The 21,710-nt window shown below is 37.1% G+C and overlaps 1 protein-coding gene across 1 annotated transcript in view; it reads right to left on the reverse strand.

Annotated features, from left to right (window-relative positions):
- The window catches only part of LOC132507504 (complement factor H-like), a 92,586-nt gene that overhangs the window by 62,498 nt on the left and 8,378 nt on the right, over positions 1-21,710 (reverse strand). Inside the window, exons 3-9 of the mRNA XM_060126943.1 lie at positions 21,534-21,639; positions 17,921-17,997; positions 16,198-16,389; positions 13,798-13,968; positions 8,032-8,205; positions 4,333-4,512; positions 3,717-3,893 (exon numbers count right to left, since the gene is read on the reverse strand). Coding sequence (XP_059982926.1) covers positions 3,717-3,893; positions 4,333-4,512; positions 8,032-8,205; positions 13,798-13,968; positions 16,198-16,389; positions 17,921-17,997; positions 21,534-21,639 — 1,077 coding nt within the window. The remainder of the gene's footprint in view (positions 1-3,716; positions 3,894-4,332; positions 4,513-8,031; positions 8,206-13,797; positions 13,969-16,197; positions 16,390-17,920; positions 17,998-21,533; positions 21,640-21,710) is intronic.

Genomic DNA, 21,710 nt, shown 5'->3' on the forward strand with positions numbered 1-21,710 from the left:
AACTTCATGCTTAGTTTGTTCTTTTTCTTTGAGTATAAAATTGGCTTGTTTTTTGCAGATCTTCCTTTTTTCTTAATGTATGATTTTATCACTATAAATTCTCCTCATAGGACTGCTTTTGTTGTGCTTAAATTTTCATTTCCTTTAGAATTTATTTTTATTTCTCCCTGATATCTATTTTGACCCATTGTTGAGAAATGTTTTGTTTCCACATACTGTCAGTTTTCTACTTTTCTTCCTGTTACTGATTGTTTAGTTTCATACAATTGTGGTCCAAAAAATGTTTGGTATACTTGCAATCACCTTAAGGTTTTTAAGGCTTGTTTTGTGACCTAGCATGTTATCTCTCCTGGAGAATGTTCTTTGTATGCTTAGGATGAATATATATTCTGCTGTTGAATGGAATGTTCTGATATGTCTGTTAGGTACATTTGTTTAAGTTTGGTTCCAGTCGAATTGCTCTTTATTGATTTTCTGGGTGAACGATCTACCCATTTTTGAAAGTAGAGTATTGAACTCCCCTACTATTATTATACTGCTATTTCTCTGTTTAGATCTGTTAGAATTTGCTTAATGTACTTAGGTGCTCCCATGCTGGATACATATATATTTACAGTTGTTAAATCCTCTTGATTTGATCCCTCCTTGTCTCTTGTTTACAGTTTTGACTAAAAGTCTATTTTTCTGAAATAACTATTGCTATCCCTGCTCTTTTTTGATGTCCATTTGCATGGAATATTGTCTTTTCATTCACTTTAGCCTTTGGGTGTCCTAAATGCTGAAGTGAGTTTCAGTTTAGTTTTACCTCTAGGTAGTTTATAGTTGGATCTTCTGTTTGTTCTCCCTTTTTTTTTTAATGCACTCTCTATGCCTTTTGATTGGAGAATAGAATGCATTTACTTTTAATGTTATTATTGATAGGTAAGGACTTACTAATACAATCTCATTAACTGTTTTCTGGCCACCATATAGTAAATATTGTTCCTTGGTCTTTCTCTTGCACCCTTTCTTAGAGAATTCATGAGAATTCATGATTTTCTGTAGTGGTACACTTTGATTCCTTTATCTTTTGTGTATCTAAAATAGGTTTTGTTTTGTGGTTACCACAAGGCTTACACAAAATATCTTATAGGTTTAACAGTCTATTTGTAACTGACAACAAATTCACTTTGATTGCATACACACTTTACCCTTTCACTTTCCTCCCCACCTATTTTGTTTTTGATATCACAATTTACATTATTTTGTATGTGTTGTATATTTTCATGGGTTCACATTACTAATTAATATCCTTTTCTTTCAGCTTGAAGAACTCCTTTCAGCATTTCTTGTAAGACAGATCTAGTACTAATGAATTCCTTCAGTTTTTATTCGTCTGGGAAAGTCTTTATATTCTGTTCATTGCTACAAGACTGCTTTTCCAGGCAAATAATTCTTCAGTTGCAGGTCTTTTTCTTTCAGTAATTTGAATATTTCATCCCTCTCTCTCCTGGTGTGCAGTGTTTCTGCAGTTTTATTAACCTGCTTATATCTTTATGGGGAATCCCTTTTGTTTGTGGAGGTTTTTCTCTCAGCTTCAAAAATTCTCTTTGCCTTTGATTTTAGACAGTTTTTTACAATGTGTCTTGTATATAGAATACCTCTTGTTTGAATCTGTTTGGGGACTTATGAAATGCATGATCTTGAATGTCCATGTCTTCCCAGCCATTATTTCTTTAGATAAACATTCTGCTCTTTCTCCCATTCTTCTCCTGGGACGCCCATAATCTCTACAATGTTTCTCTTGATGGTCTCCAATCATTCCTGTAGGCTTTCTTCACTCTGACAGGATACTTTCAAATGAGGTTTTTTTTCTGCTTGATAGTTTGTGGTTGATGCTCTCCATTGTATTTATCACTTCATTCATTGTATTCTTCACTTTCAGAATTACTGTTTTTTTTTTATGTTTTCTATCTCGCTGTTAAACTTCTTGTTTTGTTCAATTATTGTTTATCTGACTTCTTTGAATTGCCTGTGTTTTCTTGCATCTCAGTGAAGTTCTTTAAAGTAACTATATTGAAGCATCTATCAGATAAATTGTACATATCCATTATTTGAGGTCAGTTAACAGAAAACTAATATGCTCCTTTGTCTGTATTGTAGTCCTTTGATTTTTTTGTTTCTTGAAGTCGCCTGTTGCTGTCTTCACACTTAAAGAAGCAATTGCTTCTTCCAGTCTTTACAGACTGACCGGGGAGGAAAATACATTCTGTCACACTGCTACAGGCTTTTCCAGACCTTTTTTAAGGACACACCAGTTCCACACATCTTGATCCCTGTGGGAGAGAATTTTGAAGATTGTATGCTTCCCTCTATCTGGCAAAGCCAGTCTGTGTGCTGACAGCTTCCTGGTTGCTTTCCCTGGGGCAATGACAAATGCTCATGTTTGTGTATTTTCTCACAATCCCACAGGGTCAGGCTGGCTTCTAGATGTCTCACTAGTCATCTGCAAAAGTTTGCATCGCCACCTTGGGGACATACACAGGGAGCTGGCCATGGGGCAGGGGGATGTGGATGTGTTGAGGGTGCCCATGGGTGAGAAGGATTCACAAACTAGGTGTCTGCAATGGTTAGAGGGTGGGCTTCCTTTTTTTTTAAATGCCCAGAAGTGTCAATTTTATTTGTCAGTGCAGTAGGGGGCTAAGGCATGACATGTTGCTTCTAAGAGTTAGAGAGCCAGCAGTGGAGGGGAGAAGCAAGCCCTTTTGGGCTCTGGGCCCCGAGGCTGCCTTCTTGTCTGGGGGCTGGGCCTCAGACCTGAGCCCCAGAAGACCCAAAGCTTTGTTGAAGAGGTTGATGGGAGTGGAGCCATCGGTGATGAGGGTTGATTTTAGGCCCAGGCTCTGGAGCAGTTTTACCTGCATCTCCAGTCCTGCCACAGCGAGGTCCCTGATGATGCTGGGCCCCAGGCCCTCTGTCATCTTCTTGAACTTCTTCACCTCTACCTCAGCCAGCTGGTGGTGTCTACAAAATGGTCAGTAGGATCCTTGTCTCTTGATGAATTCTAGCCCTGGATGCTGTACTCCTGGCCTCTCCCCACCCCTCAGTCATGCAGATTACCCCATTATTCTGGACGGGGTGAAAGAGAAGTGGGCCTTTTGATCAGTATTGCAAGTTGAGGAAGCTGGCCCTTACTCACATGCTCTTGTTTTCCCCCACAGGTGAAATCCTGTGCTGAGGGGGTCTCTCTGGGCACTAAGCTGTGCTACTTTAGGGGAGAGGTGACACAGGTAAAGTGAAACTGTTCCTCTAACCTTCTTTGATGCATTCAGTCTTGAATCTCTGTGCTCCAACAGTGTGCTATAATTTCTCTGCTAGACTCCTAGAATCCCACAAAGATATTCTTATCGATTCATGATTGTCAAAGTTTGTATCAGGAGAGACAGTAAAACTCCTATTCGGCCACCTTGCTGACATCTCTCTGTTATTATAGGTTTCTTCTTTGTGTTTTTTTTTTCCCCCTGTATTCTTGACTGATGTCTATCAATAGGCACATTTATTTTGTTATATACTTATCAAGAAGTCTGTACATACACTCACACACACTTGTAAAAAATAAAACTAAATAAGTCCTTTGGCAAAACAAGAAAAAGTTGATAAAAACACTTTGCAGTGGATAATATAGCGGAGTCTTAGAAAATTATAAATATACTGGGATCTTGGACCAGTTTACTCACTGACACGGATGCATCTGGGAGGAGGAGACCAGCCATTCTCTGTACAGGTCATTGTGTTCTGGTTATTCTGAAGACTGTAGCCATCATAGCAGTGAACTCTCACAGTTTTACCTTGTAACACTTTTTCTTCGTAATATGGGTAATGTCCATTGTGCAAGTAATTGAAAATACATTGTCCTAAGGATCATAAAGACAAGAGAAAAGAAAAAAAATAACATATATTTGGTAAAATAGCACATTAAAAATTAACTTTATGGTATTTACCTGACAATGCATTAGTATTCAAAAAGAACAAATAACTTAATGAAAATGAAAGCTACTACCAAGTGTTTGTTAAAAAAGAAAAAAAAATCAATATACCATGTTATTTATCTTTAGTTTTTATAATTACAATATGTGTAAATGATGCAGATATTCTTATGAAGTCTCTATATTTCTCATGTGATTTCCATGGAGAGCTCCTCATAAAAAGAAGGCTTATTTGGGTCTTTTTGCTCACAGAACTTGACCCTTGGCCTTATTTTTGTCGTGTAAGACTTAATTGTACTCACTTATGTACTATTGTTTCTCCACTCTTTGGAAGATTTATACACATAAAATTAAGAGGTTTACTTACTGAGGCACGGTACTTCTGGAGACCATCCATTTCGTGTGCATGTAAGGTAAGGCCGGCGATCTTGTGGCACAAAATACTGATCACAGTCAAAGTGGATCCAACGACCTAATCTTACTGGAAAGTATCCCCTATGTTCATAAATGCTTCCATGTTTTATTACTGGAAAATCGCAAGGTTTAACTTGGAATAAAAAAAAAACGGTATGAATAATGTTTTACCTTAGTAAGCAATCAAATTAGAGATCAGATGTTTCATCTATGAATTATACTCCTATTAGCTTAATTACCCTCATTGCATTAGAGTTTCTAGGAAAAGAAAAGTTATAGAAAACTCAGATGACTGAGGTATGTAAGGAGGTCCTTGCTAATGAAGATCAAGTTATGTCTTGTGGGTCATATTACATAAAATTTATATGTGAGCTCTCTTGGTAGAAAACTATACAGAGCTATTGATTTAATTATCCTTAAGTACATAAGTCCTAGCCTTGGTTGACTAAATTAGCATCTTAATCGAGAGATGAAAGTACAAATTTTATCATGCAGCTCATCTGTCTTCTTTTTCTTTCTCTTTCATTCTCATCAAAAATCAGGATCCTGGCTTTTATTCTCAGACCAAGTCAATGTAGGAAAACAGTTTTTGTTTTTAGATTAACACTCATTAGTTTACTTTTCTATTTATTGGAAATGTGTGATAAGTGTAGAGAAGCACAACAGTTGATCCATTGATCCATTGATCACATTACACAGAAAAAAAACATTCTTACTTAACTCTCAAACTAGACATTAAGGCATATTTTCCCTTCTTTATCTAATCAGAGAAATGAACAATGAATGAATAATTCTTAATATCCAAATGGTTACGATTAAGGGAAACACTTGAATGCTTATTTCTAATTTTAATTGGAGAATGATGTTTTTTCACTGTTTCTTATAAATATTTTAAATGAGGTATAATATAATTACATTTATTGTTATTCTTATATATTGAGTGATTTTCACATGTATTCTTAAGTGTTATGTTGTTTATAATAGTTTTATATATAATATTTTTCAGAAAAATTTACCCTTTTTATTGGATGGTTTGGAGATAATCTAATACTTTTAATACTACACTAGTATTTATTTTACATCATGAAATATGATATTAAAAGAACACATATGCAACACATTAAAGAAATGTACAACATGCACACACAATATTCATTACCATTTATATCTTCCTTAAGATCAATGATCCGTTTTCTTTTTTGTATGATTACAGAAATCTCTCAAGCTGTTTTTACAGACTTGCTATGTGAATTAAAAACTTTGAATCTTTGCATATCCTAATGTCTTTCTTTACAAAGACTTGGGAATAATACCTTCTCTTGGTATAGATTCTTGTCCTATAGTCTGTATCTTTCATCATTGATAGATTTCCCCCACTTTTGTGAAGCTTCCCACTCTTTTAAGATTGAAATGCTTATTTACTCTCATTCTTTTTAAGTAACAGACTAGTTTTTTTCACACTACTTTTTGGAGATTTAGAAGATTTTCCCCTCATCCATGGATTTTACAAATTCCATCATGTTATGTCAAGATATGTATATTTAACAATAATTCTACATTGGGCAAGCTTGGGTCTTTGTATTTGCAAGAACCAAATATTAAAGAACTCAATTAACTTTGCCATTAAATTGTAGAGCAGAGATTTGAATCCTGATGATCTGATTTCAGAACTAGTATGTTTATCCACTTCATTATGTTTCTTCATACAATAGGAATACAGTTAAATAATCCATTGAGATTCGTTTCTAAAAGGTACACACAGAGGGCATAATTGAAAGTAAGTATTATTACTATCACTGGCCCGAGCCCTGTTCCTATTCTTGTCTTTCATTCGGTCACATGTGAATGTGTTTGTATCTCTCTAACCAGATCATTTCCTGAAGCACGTGTACTATTCCACTGTGCTCAGATCAGCACTAACATTGGCAGGACTTACAACAGCCTCACTACCCTCTCACACTTCTACCAACACGAGCTCTGGTCTCATGAGCAGCTTTGGCTGTGCCATCACAGTGTTGGCTCAGACTGATCTCAAAACTGATTAAAATATTCACTTTTTTAATATTAATTTAATTTAATATTTAATATTCACTTTTAATTTTTAAAAGTGTTTCTAGTCTTTCTGTACTTGTGCAGCTGACTCCTATGGCCCAAACCCAGGATCTTACAGTTATCACTGTTAAATTTCATGTTATTAGATCCAACCTCACACATGGGAGTCTTTCTGAGTGATGAATCTGTCCTAATGCAGATTCTCTTTCAGCACCCCTGTATCATTCCAGCGGTGAATTTGTACTGCATCTCCTCTACACCATTAAACTAGAGGAATGGAGCAGGCCTGAGAACACAGTCCTGAATCTGATAATCAGATAGGCTTATTTAATGAAATTATGAGTATCTGATAAACCATCTAATTGGTCAATTTCCCCATCTTGTCCGCAAGAACTTCGGAAGTTCCCTTGTGGGATAAACTTGTTGAGGTACAGTCAGGCTCATCTGCCATATTCCTAAACCAAACTTTAACATGATTAAATATTTCTCTTATATTTCTTATGCACATTGAAATCTGTTTCATACTGATAATAGCTTCCTTTTTAAGGGACTCATACTTTGAAAAATCATTTTGGACTTATGCCTGGAATTAATATTGAGGTCACTGATCTATTATTTGTATCATTACATTTTTCTTTCATGCAAGATCGAGTTTAACTGTAGTGCATCTTTACAATAAACTGTGATGTATAAAGAAAAAGAATATGATTGTAGAGACAGAAAACACTTGAAAAAAGGTAAAGGAAGCATCCCTAGAAATAAAATACTCTGTTCAGTTGAGTGACATTTTTCTAAATGTGATAGTTTTAGAAAATTCCACAATGTCTTGTACATTCCTCCCTCCCAAAATTAGAGCCTAATTCCCCACACTTGAATGTGCTGGACTTAGTGACTCACTTCTAAAGAATACATATGGCTGAAGTGACGGTGACAGTGTGTGACCAGGTCATAAATGGTATGGAAACTTCCTGCTCTCTCTGGGATCACTAGCTCTGGGGAAAGATAGCTTCCTCTCAAGCAATCTGCGGAGATGCCCATGTGGTAAGGTATTGAGGCTTCCCGCCCAAAGCCAGGTGAGAGAGCCTAGGAAGCAAATGAGCCATCAGGTGACTTGCAGCCCAGGCCAGCACCCCGACTGCAACCCAAGAAGTGTGATTCAGAGCTAGCCAACTAAGCCACTTCCTAATTCCTGACCCATAGGAGCTCTAAGAATATAAAGGTGTGTTGTTTTAAGCCCATATGTTTTGGGAGAATATTTTTACACAGCACTAGATAACTAATATACTAGGTGTTAGGTGATGTAAGTCTTACTCAATGTTTTAGTTCAGATATTAGAATTATATTTGAGAATTATATATTCATACACACAGACATATATTTAACTTTGAGTAGCAAAAAAGTTAAAGAGTTTTTAGTTTACAAAAATGTTTTTATTCCTCCTTAGAACTGTCTACTTTGAAAAGCGAAGAATGCCTCTAAAACCTCTACTTTGCAAACAAAGTAGGGCAAATACTTGGATTTATTCTGTCCCCATTTTTGTGTGTTTAAGAGAAAGAAACTTCAGAATTAAGAAGTAGGTCAAGATGTGAGTGAAACTTACAGGAACATCTTGGAGCAGGTGACCAGCCCTGGCTGGTGCATGTTGCAACATTTCCCTGGATCGCAGGAGCAAAGCCACTTTTACACTCATAAGTGATTTTATATTCACCTCTGTATTTGGCTAATTGAGGTGTGTAAATACCATTTGGAATATAAGGAGGATCACATGTTATTTCTGAAAAGAAAAAAGATATGTGTACAATATAGAAATAACTATCCATTAAGAATAATCAAGCATATAAAAATGTAAAAGTGGATGTTATTTGTTCTTAGTACAGCACAAAATGTCATTAAAATGAGCACAGCCTCATACCCTTCCTGCTGTATCACTCATATTTCCCTCCATTGTATTTCTCATCTAATGTATTTGTGCCCCCTGGATTCTTGAATCCTCTTTCTCCAAAGCCAACACATGCTTCATGATATTCCATACCTGGCAATGGATTCTTGGTATATCACTTCAGCTATTCTTTCTACTTTCTGCAAGTTCCTCAGCTTCTGTCATTCTCACAAGTACTATTTACAAATATTCTGAGTCTCCTCCCTCCAGACGCTTGGTTGGATAGTATACCCCTGCCCCTTTGAAGTAGACATAAACACATGGCTTGCATAGGACAACGAAATGAATATGGAAGTAATATGTTTTCCTTTAGGGAGGAACAGTCATTGTGACTGTAACAGTCATTGTGTGAATTTTTATGTTCTCTTCCCCACAGCTGCAGTGATTAAAGGAAGAACATAGAGGGCTTCCCTGGTGGCGCAGTGGTTGAGAGTCCGCCTGCCGATGCAGGGGACACGGGTTCGTGCCCCGGTCCGGGAAGATCCCACATGCCGCGGAGCAGCTGGGCCCGTGAGCCATGGCCGCTGAGCCTGCGCGTCCGGAGCCTGTGCTCCCAACAGGAGAGGCCACAATAGTGAGAGGCCCGCGTACCGCAAAAAAAAAAAAAAAAAAAAGTATGCCTTGGCAATCAAAAGTTTAATGTCGCAGACACTTACACTACACTAAGGTATTCTATTCCTCCTCCCATTTATTCTTCAACCTGTTTCCATCTGGCTTCTCACACCACCATTGTGCTGACATTGCTCTGACAGAAGTCACCAATATCCTCCAATTTCCAAATTCAAAAATCTTTGTATTCCACATATTACAGTGTCTGGTGTATATTATTAGCTAAACTCTGTAATATTTGACACTGCTGATCACCGACTTCTTGAAGTTCCCCAGTGCATTACCTTTGTATGTCCTACTTCTCCTTACCTTTGTCTGAACAACACGATTTAATTTTGTTTAGTTTACTTATAGTTACTCCTCTTCTTCCACCACTCCACTTAATTCTTAGGCCCAGCCTACTTTTCCAATCGCATCCCCTACCACTTTCCTACTTATTTTCTGTGCTACCACCACACTAGCCTTCGGTCTGGTTTTCACACATGCCAAGCTTATGCCTATCATTTGCACTTTCTGCTCCTTGTGTCTTGAACGATTCTCCTCTAAATCTTCATAGCGATGCTTATCACCACGCCAGAAACATCTTCCCTGAAGACCCTGTAAGTGTTGTATGAATGAAGAGAGATGCCTTGTACTTGGATCTACATGAGTATTTGTCCTTGATTTTGTTGTTTTCCTCATCATATTCTCTGTGTAATTCAAGACTTGTCCATGACAAAAAGCTTCCCTGTTATGCTAATAAATTCTTCAGTCTATATATCCAGTTGCAGCTCACATTGGACAGGTCCATATGTAAAACTCAAAAGCATACTCAGCTTATCATATATCAAACTAAATCATCATCCTTCTTTCAGTATATGCTTTTCTTCCTGTATATAACATTGGAATTTGTGACACAAGAGCCTCATGACAGAAGCCTGGAAATTTACCCCTATATTCCTTCCTCCACATCACTTCAAAATTCAGTCAAACACCATATTCTATAAAGTTGGTATTATTGCTTATATATCTCCTCCCTTTCATAAGACACCTCCACTGTGTATGGTCAGCTCTTAGAGGTAGTACAGTAGTCTCCTAATTGGTCTTAAATTTATATTCCATTCTGCCAGATAAGCTTCAGTATGCCTCTGTTGCTAACATGATAATATATTTATTAGCAACAATTATATTAGAAATAATAGAAATTACATGTGATCACCTAAACACAAGTTTTATGTGAAACAGATCTTCACTAATTAACACTAACTTCAAATGAACCTTAAATGTGTTCATTTATTCTTTTCTGTTTTTTCTCTTTCACTTCATTCTGCTATATCTATCATATTTTCATATATGCAGTGAAGTCCAGTTTACATGTCTTAGTTTTGTTTGTTTTCTTTTTTTTGCGGTACGTGGGCCTCTCACTGTTGTGACCTCTCCTGTTGCGGAGCACAGGCTCCGGACGCGCAGGCTCAGTGGCCATGGCTCACGGGCCCAGCCGCTCCGCGGCATGTGGGATCCTCCCGGACCGGGGCACGAACCCGTGTCCCCTGCATCGGCAGGCAGACTCTCAACCACTGCGCCACCAGGGAAGCCCCATGTCTTAGTTTTTACTACATGCTACAGCTGAACTTAGTACCAAAGTTTGAACTCAAAAGTCACAATATATAAATAAACGTGTTTCACTAAGATACCTACTAAATAATATTGGGAGATTTTGTTAAATTAATTAAGAGTAGAAGAACTTCTAGGTATCTCCATTAAAATAATCATGATCTCCATTAAAATAAATAATGTTATTAAAACATTGCCAGGGCAATGTTTAAGAGAAGTTTGCCTAGGTAGGTGCTTCTATTAAAATAATAATAATAATAATATTTGAGACTGTCTGAATATGTAAGGCCAAATTTTTTCTACTTTTAGAAGCAACCATTAAGCACTTGAAATAAGAATAATTAATTCAAGGTTAACACTCTGTTGTGAATCGTAAAAAATCCAGTCTGTACAGGGAACAGAGAGATTTGCATCAAAGGTGGCTTTTATTTAACAGGTCTTGGTACTTTTATTTATTCCTGTGAGTGACTTGTTGTCAGAGACTATCCCTTATTGGATACAGAGACCAAAGTTTGGACAAATCACCCTCAAATAAAACCCCTGACACGTACAAATCATAGACCAGATAGAAGACAATTTAAGTGTTTTATCCTAGACTATTTTATTTAAATTTACTTTTATGACTTAATTCCAAATTTCTTGTAGAGTTCTACAAAATAAGATATGTAGATCTGGAATTTATCATTATCAGCAGGTAGATCCTTCCAATGTACCATGAAAATAGGGAGAGGTATTTGTGTCATTAGCTGAGGTAAGAGAGTGGAGTTTCTTTTAATAAAAGACTTCTCTATATCTAGTTAATGTAAACTGCATTTTAATAAAATGAAGCATCTTTAAGAGACAGAGCATGCTTATCTAATTTGGGGTGAACCACTCTTTACTTATATTGATCTTTAGCAAATTATCTTGTAAAAGAGAGAGTACCAATCCTAATCCTGGTATCTCTCTCGCTAAAGAAAGCAGGACCTTAAAGCATACAGTCTTGAATTTTTAGGTTATGACTTGTGACTGGGAAAATGAACTTTTAAAAGGAAAATGTCTTATAAATGTGGATTCTTTAATGTGTGTGTGTAAAGGAGTCTAGTTTTAAGAGAAGTAAGCCTAGAAATTGTAGTAACACTGTGGGAAAAAAAAGAGATTTCCCACTACTAAAACGGATCTGTTCTAAGGAGGAGTTTTAAGTAGGTAGGTAAGTGACCAAGAAAAAGGAATAATTCAATAACTTCTACGTCATGTTATCCTGAGTCCTATGTCCAAGTAAAATTGAATTCCTGAAGCTTTACTTTGAATTCATCGAAACCTGGAATTCATTGAAACTTTATTCTAATGTTTATCCTCAATACAGGACAAGAGTCCTGATATAAAATAAGTGGTTTATAAGCTCTATTTTGGTGATTGGATGGATAGAAGAGGGGCTCTGGAAGTAGCATATATGGCAGAGTTTGACACCAGAGAACTTGTGCATCCACCTTCTTTGCTCAGGAGCCACGAATGCCATGGAGATAAACAGCTGGACTCCACACAGCATCAGCCTCACAGAGATCTCATATGGTTGTGTAACCGAGCAGGACCCTGTGGGGCCTTCCTGGGACAGACCCCTCCCCCATATCCTCTGCTGTAGTTCCTCTCTGAACTTCCTAGATAATAGTATCTGATGCACATTTCCTGAGTTGTTTTCCACATTTGAAAACCCCACCAAATGGAAGATGTTAACTACTTGATGACCATGAGCATGTAGTCCCCATGCCTGGAGCCTGAGGACTGATGATGTTAACCCCTGTGACACTGCCCTGTTACCTCACCATCAACCAATCAGATAACTGATTGGTTATGATCAGCAATTCTGCTGATTGATCAGCAGGAGCTGATCACATACCCTGAGACACCTCTCCCTCACCCGGCCTTTAAAAATGCTTTGCTGAAACCCATCGGGGAGGCTGGGCTTTTTGAGCACTAGCTGCCCTGGACCCCTTGCTGGGTGCCTTACAATAAATGCTGCACTTCCCTTCACCACAGCCTGGTGTCAGTAGATTAGCTCTACTGTGTGCAGGGGAGCAGACCCAAGTTTTGGTTCGGTAACAGTTATCGCTGTCTTGTGTTCATTAACTTCTTTCTAAATATTTTCTTAACAATGCTTGAAAGTGAAGGTCATTCAGGAGGATGTATTTTCCAAGGAGCTGCTTGTGGGCTCAACTAAATTTTTTTAAGAATAAAATCAGCTCAAAAGCTATCTGTAGTTTTTGTAAAAGAGGATCACCAAAGCAAGGTTTATATATGTTATTACGAATAGCATGATTTAAAGTTCAGAGGGCTCTTAAGAGGTGAAGATCACAGTGTGGCAATACCTGTAAAAGTCACCCTCTTAGGAAGTCACTTGTCTCGGATGTCATGTGTGACGATACTGTTACTTGTTTTACTCGGTGAAGCAGCCCTCATCAAAAGCTAACTCCTTCCTTTTCACAAGTGTTTGCAAGTGACTCAACACTGTTATTACCATGCTATAGCTGTATCTGCCTGCTCTTCTTATGACTTCTTACATTCCTCAACTATTTATTGATATATTTTTCTCTTCTAAGCCATGATAGTTGAAACTATCCCTTTCTAAATGAGGTAGGCTAAGCAGAAAACAAAAAAGCAGACATAATTTCTGGTGGGCAAAGAGCACCGTTGAAATGAACTCTTTGAGTCTGGGTAACATCCTTCCCTTACGAAGCCTGAAAGAGGAGCTGTTTTCAGCGCCATCACCACAGTTGATTCATATGAAGCCTGTGCTTAATGAAATCTCCAGTTTCTTCTACTTAATTCCATTATCCATGGAGGATTACCTCATCTGGTATTAATAGAATTTACTTTTTAAAGTGAAATGTTGGGCTTTATGAGAGGACTCTAATTATTTGAGAGGTATATATACCTGGGGATTGGAAAACCTGTTACAGTCCTGGCTCTGCTCTAGATTTGCTTTGTGACCATAGACCAAAGATTGAATGAGCTATTGAACTTTTCTGGTCCTGTTTATGTGTATCTTCAGAGTGAGAGAATCACACCAATTGATCTCAAAACAGGCCTTGCACACATAAAATGTTATGTCTCTGTAATAGTTGATTCCTATAAACATTAATACTCCATTGTGAGAAAAAATAAACTGCTTAACCAGAAGGAGTATATGAATTAAAACAACTGGTAAAAATATACAGCAAAAGATATAGAAGAGAAACATAGCATTACCTTTACATGAAGGAACTGGGGTCCATCCAAATTCAGTGCATACGGCATCTCCTCTTTCCCCATATCCGAAACCTCTTGCACATTTATATTGAACTCGTTCATTTGCCTTATAAATTTCCTTCTGAGATATAGGATAACCATTTAAAATGGTTGGTTGTTTGCAGGAAATTTCTAAAGAAAAGGGATTAAATTCCAACAGGTTTGTTATATATTAAAGGACTGTGTCCCAAACATAATTATATAAAGATACAACTCTTGTTTCCATTAGGTAAATCAGACAACTAAACAAAAGTCCTGTTTTGACTTGAATGCTTGGTGAATAATTTATCGGTTGTTCTTAACATTCATTTTTGAAGTAAGTAAAAATTCTGATTTAAATCATGTTGCTAATTTATTTAGTTTGGGGATAAATTAGTCCTCTTGAAATAAACAGTGGCCAGTAACATTCATTAACTGTATATATAAAATTGAATACAGAAATAGGTTTAGGGCTTCCCTGGTGGCGCAGTGGTTGAGAGTCCGCCTTCCGATGCAGGGGACACGGGTGCGTGCCCCGGTCTGGGAAGATCCCACGTGCCGCGGAGCGGCTGGGCCCGTGGGCCATGGCTGCTGAGCCTGCGCGTCCTGAGCCTGTGCTCCGCAATGGGAGAGACCACAGCAGTGAGAGGCCCGTGTACCGCAAAAAAAAAAAAAAAAAGAAAAAATGAAATAGGTTTAATGTGATATGTATTTTCACTGAGTGACCTGTAAAAATTACATATTTTTTTAGTTATTGATAATAGAGTAATTATTGACAAAACACTTTGTCAAAGAAATTAATATATCTCATTGTTATTACATCTCCAAAAAGCAACTGATCAGCTTGTGTGGTTTTGCTATCCATCCAAGTTTTCCGTCCAAAAAAAAAAATAAAGAGCTGGCCATCATCTTTCACACTATCGTCACTCCAAAATTTTTCTCTGGGACTCCAGCAACAGTGATTAATTTCCCAGATCTTATTCTCCCTTCATCTTAATCTTTTTTTCCTGTTTGTAACTTAATGATCTTTTCTTCTTGTCACTTTATTGTTCCATTTAAAATGCTTCATTGATTCCCAATTCAGTCTGTATAAAAGCCTAATTCTTCAGCATGGTGTATGTAGCCCCGCAGAACCTTGGACTGCCAATCTTCACTCCATCACTAACTTCTTCCCTGCCTGCATTCTAAGTTAAGGCCCCTGAGAACAGTGGGAATAGGGGAGCTTCATGCTCAAAGAGGCCTCAAGGCCATTGTCCCTTCCTCTCCACTAACTTCTTCTGACTGGTTTGCTTTTGCCCTCCTCAACTTCATCTGAAAGATTCTCATTCTTCCTTTAAGACTTATCTTCTGCATCGGTCATTCCAGAAAGGTTTAACTAACCACAGAAATTTAGTTGCAAGAAATAAGTCCCATCCATGAACCTCTAGAGTATACAGTAATTGCTACACTGAATATAAATACGTTTGCCATTATTAACTCGAAGAACTAGTTTTGTAAAAAAGACTTCCTAGGAAGAGGGACGCTTCTCTCTTCATCTCACTGTAGGAGAGACTAGACTAAGAAAGTGTAAATAATTTGGGGATTTTAGATAATGTTAAAAAACAAATATGGCAGAAATTTCTGCCAAAGAAATACTGGTCAAACGAAGTATGGTACTTTTAAATAAATTGACCAAAATATATTATTACAAAAGCCAGAATCATCATATTGGCCATCAGGCACAGGTCAGTAGTATTGAAACTAAAGAAATGCTAACTTCTAGCTAACTATGGAACTTTTCTTTAAAGACAAAGATTTATTTAGTGGATTCAATTCAGTTCAGCAATATTTATGCTAAACTCCCAGTGCAAGTATAAAACAGGGGCACTTCCTAGAAGTGTTATTCAAAAACACAATGTTATCATGACACATCAATAGAAATAAATAATGATAGTTTTTCAAATAAAAAAACGACCTATTCTGGAGTTTTAATATTAAACGTAGCAGAAATGCTTAAGATTTTATGTTAGTCATAAGAGTCAATTACAATTTAATTATAGTTAAGAGCATGGACTTTAGTGTCAGATAACCTACGTTTAAATCTTAACCTCTACCATATATGCCATGATAATTTTGTACATGTGATTTAATTTCTTTGCACCATGAATTCCTCAATTATAAAATAGTGGTGAAAACAGTACATGAATCACATAGTCATTTGGAAGGTAAAATAGATGACACGTGTAAAGAACTTAGATCACTTACTGGGAAATAGTAAGTGCTGAATAAATGCTAGTGAGTTAGTATTTCTCAGATTCTGTAGGATGCACAGTGTTTTGAAAGGCATATTTTCATGAAAAAAACTAAACTCATTCAAATAATCAAACAGTGAGTGTATCTTACCTACACATTTCGGTTTTTCTTCACTCCAAATACCATCTGTTGAGCAATGTATTTGTTTAGGGCCATCAAGTATGTAGCCTGAATTACATTCAAACTGTATTGCTTGTCCAAAAACATATACTTGGTCTGGGTCCAGGGCACCACTGAAAAATTTCCCATTCTCTGGTTCTGTTACTGGTAAACACTTAACAACTGAAAAAATAAATATAAATTTTTTTAACAGAATTGGAAAATTTTATTATGAAAAATGAGTATATAGAAATATAACATATATATAACCAATAGCAAGATTGGAGAAAATTAAATTTTTTAAAGATGTATTTGATATACCTGTTAGCCAGAAATAAATTCTACTAAGTAAAAAAAACCCCAAAAAACAAACAAAAGAAAACTGTAAGTTTATCTCTGATTCTTTTCTATGAGAGTGAACAAAGAAAATTACTACTTTGAATTTTTGAATGACAGTTTATATATTTTGTAGTAGCAAACAAGTGTTTCTTAAATAATTGAGAAATATAAAGTTTGGGATAATTAAATACAAAATTTCCATTTAAGTCCCACAATAATGTAAAACTGTATCCCTAAAAGGTGTAAAAGCAAACTTTCTGATTATGTTTATTTCAATAAATAAATAGTTTTTAATTTTCCTTTTTCCATATCAAAATAACTTGAGCACTTTTTTGATTTTCCTTAATATTTTCCAGTATCCCTTAGCTTATGATATTCAATCTTTATTTTACAATGATCACCCAGGATGCTTGTTAAATGGAAATTCTATGGCTGCCCTATCACCCCAGGGATACTGATTCCATACATCTTTACTAACCAAAAACTTCAGTTTCTAAGAAGCACCCCAGGTGATTCCAATGTGGATGTTCCGCAGAACATTGATGTCCTTCCCCTCATTTCCGCAGATGAAAAATCCACTCTCTTTTTCAGACAACGGGATTTTTGAGTCATCATGTTTTTTCTCCTCCCCCTCCCCCCTCCCCTTTTCCCTCTTCCGCTTCCTCCTTGTTTTTCTCTCTCTTTCTCTGTCTCCCTTTCCTTCTCTCTTCTTCTCCCTCTCTCCTTACTCCTCACCATGGAACTTTGAAAAACAATTCTGATTGATCTCTTATTTTCATGATGACTAGAGACTGGAATTACTAGTTCAAAATTTGGGAACAGGATGTACATTTTCTCATTCTCATTGTTTGCTTTATGGATCAGTAAGAAAGGACAGAGGTCTTCCTTAGTTCCTGCCTCTTTTCAGTACAACTAAGACCAGAGGAAAACTCCCCTTGCCAGGCAAGAGGGAGGAGGTGGCTAAATCATGTTCTCCACTTCAGCCGCTACCAGAGATCCCTGCACTGGGGTCGTTATTTGGGCAAGTGCCTCTTCATGAATAAAGTTGAAATTCTCAGCTTCATTTTGATGTGATACTTGTGTTATTTCTAGTGGTTAGAATCCAAAAGGAAAAAAAAATAGATTTTTCTAATCTGTAATACATTAACCATTAGATCAGATGAGCCTGTATTTATATTTGGTTATTGAAACACATAATACTGTAGCAATAAAAGGACTAGATATCCACTCTGTACTACAGTAGAATCCACAAAAATAATTTGAGTAAGAAATATTTAATTATAGACTTTATGAATATTTGATGTAAGACATTTCAAAAAATCCTAATATTTTAAGTATATGTTTTAATATACTTGTAAATCAGTTTTACATCTACCTTCACATATGGGAATATTATTGGTCCATCCATTTGATTCACATTCACGGAAATTCACCTCGCCCAGCATCTGATACCTGAAAACCAACAATAACGGAGTTGTGAGCTAATGCGTGTTTATGCCCAGTTTTAAGTTTGATACCATTTCATGGAAAATTAACAGCATATACTTCCCTCCTTCCTTTCTTAAGAAAGGCCCTCAAACCCTCAGGTGTATGGACTTGGAATAATCATAACCCTTGGTTCATGACACAAACTCATTACTGTTTCATGCACAATGCACTTTTATTCCTTCATTAATTTATTTTTTCACTAATGAGGTACATTTAACAATGTAATAAGCTCCACGAACAATCACCAAAAACAGAAGATAAAAACATGATAGTAAACAGCAGGTCACTGTATGTCACCCCCGTCCACTCTTTTTCCATATTTCTATCCATACTCCTACCCTCCATGATTGTGATATTTTCTGGATGCTTTGGGCTTTTTACATGATCAAGGATAGTGCTAACAAAAATGTCTTAGTGTGGCTTATTTTCAGCACTGGTCTCCATCTCCCTATCTCCATCCCCGAGATCCGAGATGCTTTCCAGAGTGCAGTCACTGAGTCAAGTTGGCTTACAGAAGTCATTCAGTGTCGAATTATAGTAACTCATCAAGTCTGATCTTAAAACCAAAGATGCTGTACTTTAACGCAAGGTCCTTGGGCAGGTGTACAGTGTCCAGTCATCCCCAGATGCTTCAGATGAAGGCAAAGCATCCTTCTCAATATTTATTACATTGGACGGTTGGAGGCAAAAAACAAAACAAACAAACAAAACCTTTTTCTCAAAAAATAAATAATGGAAGGCATTTTGATAACCACAAAAGAGAATTTTGAAAAATGGTCTTTCATGAACTTCTAAAGAATTCTACGTGGACAAATGTTTCCTTTGTCTGCAAATAAGAGTTGTTCTGCAAATTACACAAGTAAAAGAAATTTTCTCCTTCAAAAAACACTGTGTCTTTCTTGGACTGGGATTGATTTGTTCCTAATTCTCTACAGCAAGAAAACATTTCAACAGAGTAAATGGGAGTCACAGAACTTGGAGTCAAACTTTTACTCTGTGCCTCTGTCACACGAAGGAACAAAATAGTTGGTTATTAAAGGTTCTTCTCTGGTTCCTCTCTTGGCTCTACCTTATAACGGAGAAAGATGATTTCCTGGTGAAGATTTTCCATCTACACCAGGGACTCATCCACTCGCCCAAATCTCTCTCAGGAGTTCTGCAAAATTCTACACAAAACCGCCTAGCGTCACCAGCAAAGCCCATTCACAATTTCTGGGGAATAAAACTAGAATCTGGGGAATAAATCTAACCTTTCCCCCTCCCCCACCCCCGCTGTGCTTAGTCTAGTTTCACTGGCTCACAGGGTCGCACCTGCAGAGGAATTGCACCTGGCTCTTCAAACTAGAGTTCCTCCTTCAAAACGGCTGCCCCTAAACTTCAGCTTAGGGCCATGTGCAGACCCTGCACACGACACTCCATCCAAGATGGCGGCATCAGGCCGTGTGCAGAGATGCTGCACCCAGCACTGTGGTCTGGATCCTGAGCAGAGCGGCTGCCCTGCCCCCTCCCAGCTGACAAGACCCTATAAAGCAGCCCTGCTCACTTGCAACCTGTTGGGAGAATGAAGCATTCCTGTGCTGTACAGTAGGTCCTTATTAATTATCTATTTCATATATAGTAGTGTGCATATGTCAATCCCAATCTCCCAATTTATCCCTCCCCACTCCCCTTCCCGCCTCCCCAGTAACCATAAGATTGTTTTCTACATCTGTGACTCTATTTCTGTTTTGTAAATAGGTTCATTGATACCCTTTTTTAAGATTCCACATAAAAACAATATCATATGATATTTTTCCTTCTCTGTCTGACTTACTTCACTCAGTATGACAATCTGACCTATATGTGAATAGAATCTAAAAGAGGGGATATATGTATATGTATAACTGATTCACTTTGCTGTACAGCAGAAACTAACACAACATTGTAAATCAACTATACTCCAATAAAAAATAATTTTTTTAAAAATGAAGCTTTCCTTTGCTTCTGAACCCAACTCAGTCTCATTCTATTGGCTGAAAGAACACCGGGCAGAAGGACCCTTGTTAAGACGACTCGAAAAGGTCAGTAATGCTAGGGCCCATGTACATCGAGGGAGAGAGAAAGATAGAGAGATTGTCCAAATGTTGGTTTGGAGAAAAGTAAGGGCTTGTGTTTCTGCAACCCCAAGCTGGCAAAATACAAGAAACACTGTGCAGAGGGCCTCTTATAAGACTCCCTCCCTGTAGGAGGATCAAACTGGTCTTCCATATTGAGTATTCTGGTAAGTGGCTAGTATTCAGCTAAATGGGTACACAGCAGACAAAAGGGGGATGGGACAAGGGGACACACAGGGTGGGTTTGCTGGCAGAAACCGTGGGTACAGTAAACCCACTCTATGTTCAGATTCCACTATTGGGTCAGAAGACTTATATCCCCTCTGATGCTGACCTTACAACAGTCCAAGGACTTTTATTTCACTGACAAATATCTAGTCCTGTTGAAAGCCCAAGCTGGGTGGTGGAAACAGTTGCTCTTACAGGGTCTATGACAGTTTATCCATAGTTAATACAAGATGAACGTGGCAAAGATGAGTTAAACAGAGCCAGAGTCAAAGCATGTATGTCACTAACCTCTTTATTATAGATATTATAATTATAAATATATTTATTACTGAGATTTTATAAATATTATTTATTACTGAGATTCAGGGAATCTAGTAGGAGAAGTTTATGAGTTTTGACCCCTTTTGCTAGGTCAAGGGTGGAACTTAAAGGGACAAGATTAGCCTGGATTGGAAAGGGATATTTCAGAGATTGGGGCAAAAACTCTTTGAAAAATCTCCCTCTGGTAGTGACCAAGGAGAGACTAAGTTATAAGAACTAATACTTATTGGGTGTTTACAATATCCCAGGAACTCTTCTAAGGGCCACAAGCGTGTGTCGTATTTATTTCTCCCACCAATCCTGTGATGCACTTGATATGTTTCTGCTTTTATAAGTGAGGACATGGGAGTAAAGAGATATTTTAAAAATATACATATAGTTATTAAGTGGTAGAGTTTTGGAATATAGGCTTACTCCAAAGCCTAAGCTTTAAAATATTTTATTTTACTGCCTCAATTCAAGAAATAAATGGAAAGAGAATAATGATTCCATGTGTAATTTCTTGATCCCCCTGACATATCAAACGCCTATAATACTCTGCACATAATAGAATGTAGTGAGGGCTCACTGCAGTGAATTTTTATTTATATGCATGCTATTTTCCCACTCTCCTATAACTACACTCTCCCAGAGTAATCATAATTCATTTTAATTTTTCAGTGTTGAGGAGATGATAATTGTATCAATATATAATCATTTCCATTATAGTTTAAATTTTCAGGTTGCTTGTATGTTACTTATAAATATGTTCATAGAAAAATATAGTAACCTTAAACACATAAATTAGTACAGTTTCTATTTACTATTTCCATTATGAATTATCTGAATTAGAAGCCTCTTTTTCTATTGGCTACATACCCCTCATCACAGGTATAAACAATCTTTGCACCGTATTCAAACCGAGTTCCTACTGCAAGATGGAAAGAACCAAATGGAGTGTCTCCAGGGTGTCCGCAGGGCTTTTCTAAAATTAAAAAAAAAGGATGTAATGTTAGTATGCAGCACGGGGAGTAACAATTTACATGAGTTTGAGGA

Source organism: Lagenorhynchus albirostris, chromosome 2 (assembly GCF_949774975.1).
Source record: "Lagenorhynchus albirostris chromosome 2, mLagAlb1.1, whole genome shotgun sequence".
NCBI lineage: Eukaryota > Metazoa > Chordata > Mammalia > Artiodactyla > Delphinidae > Lagenorhynchus > Lagenorhynchus albirostris.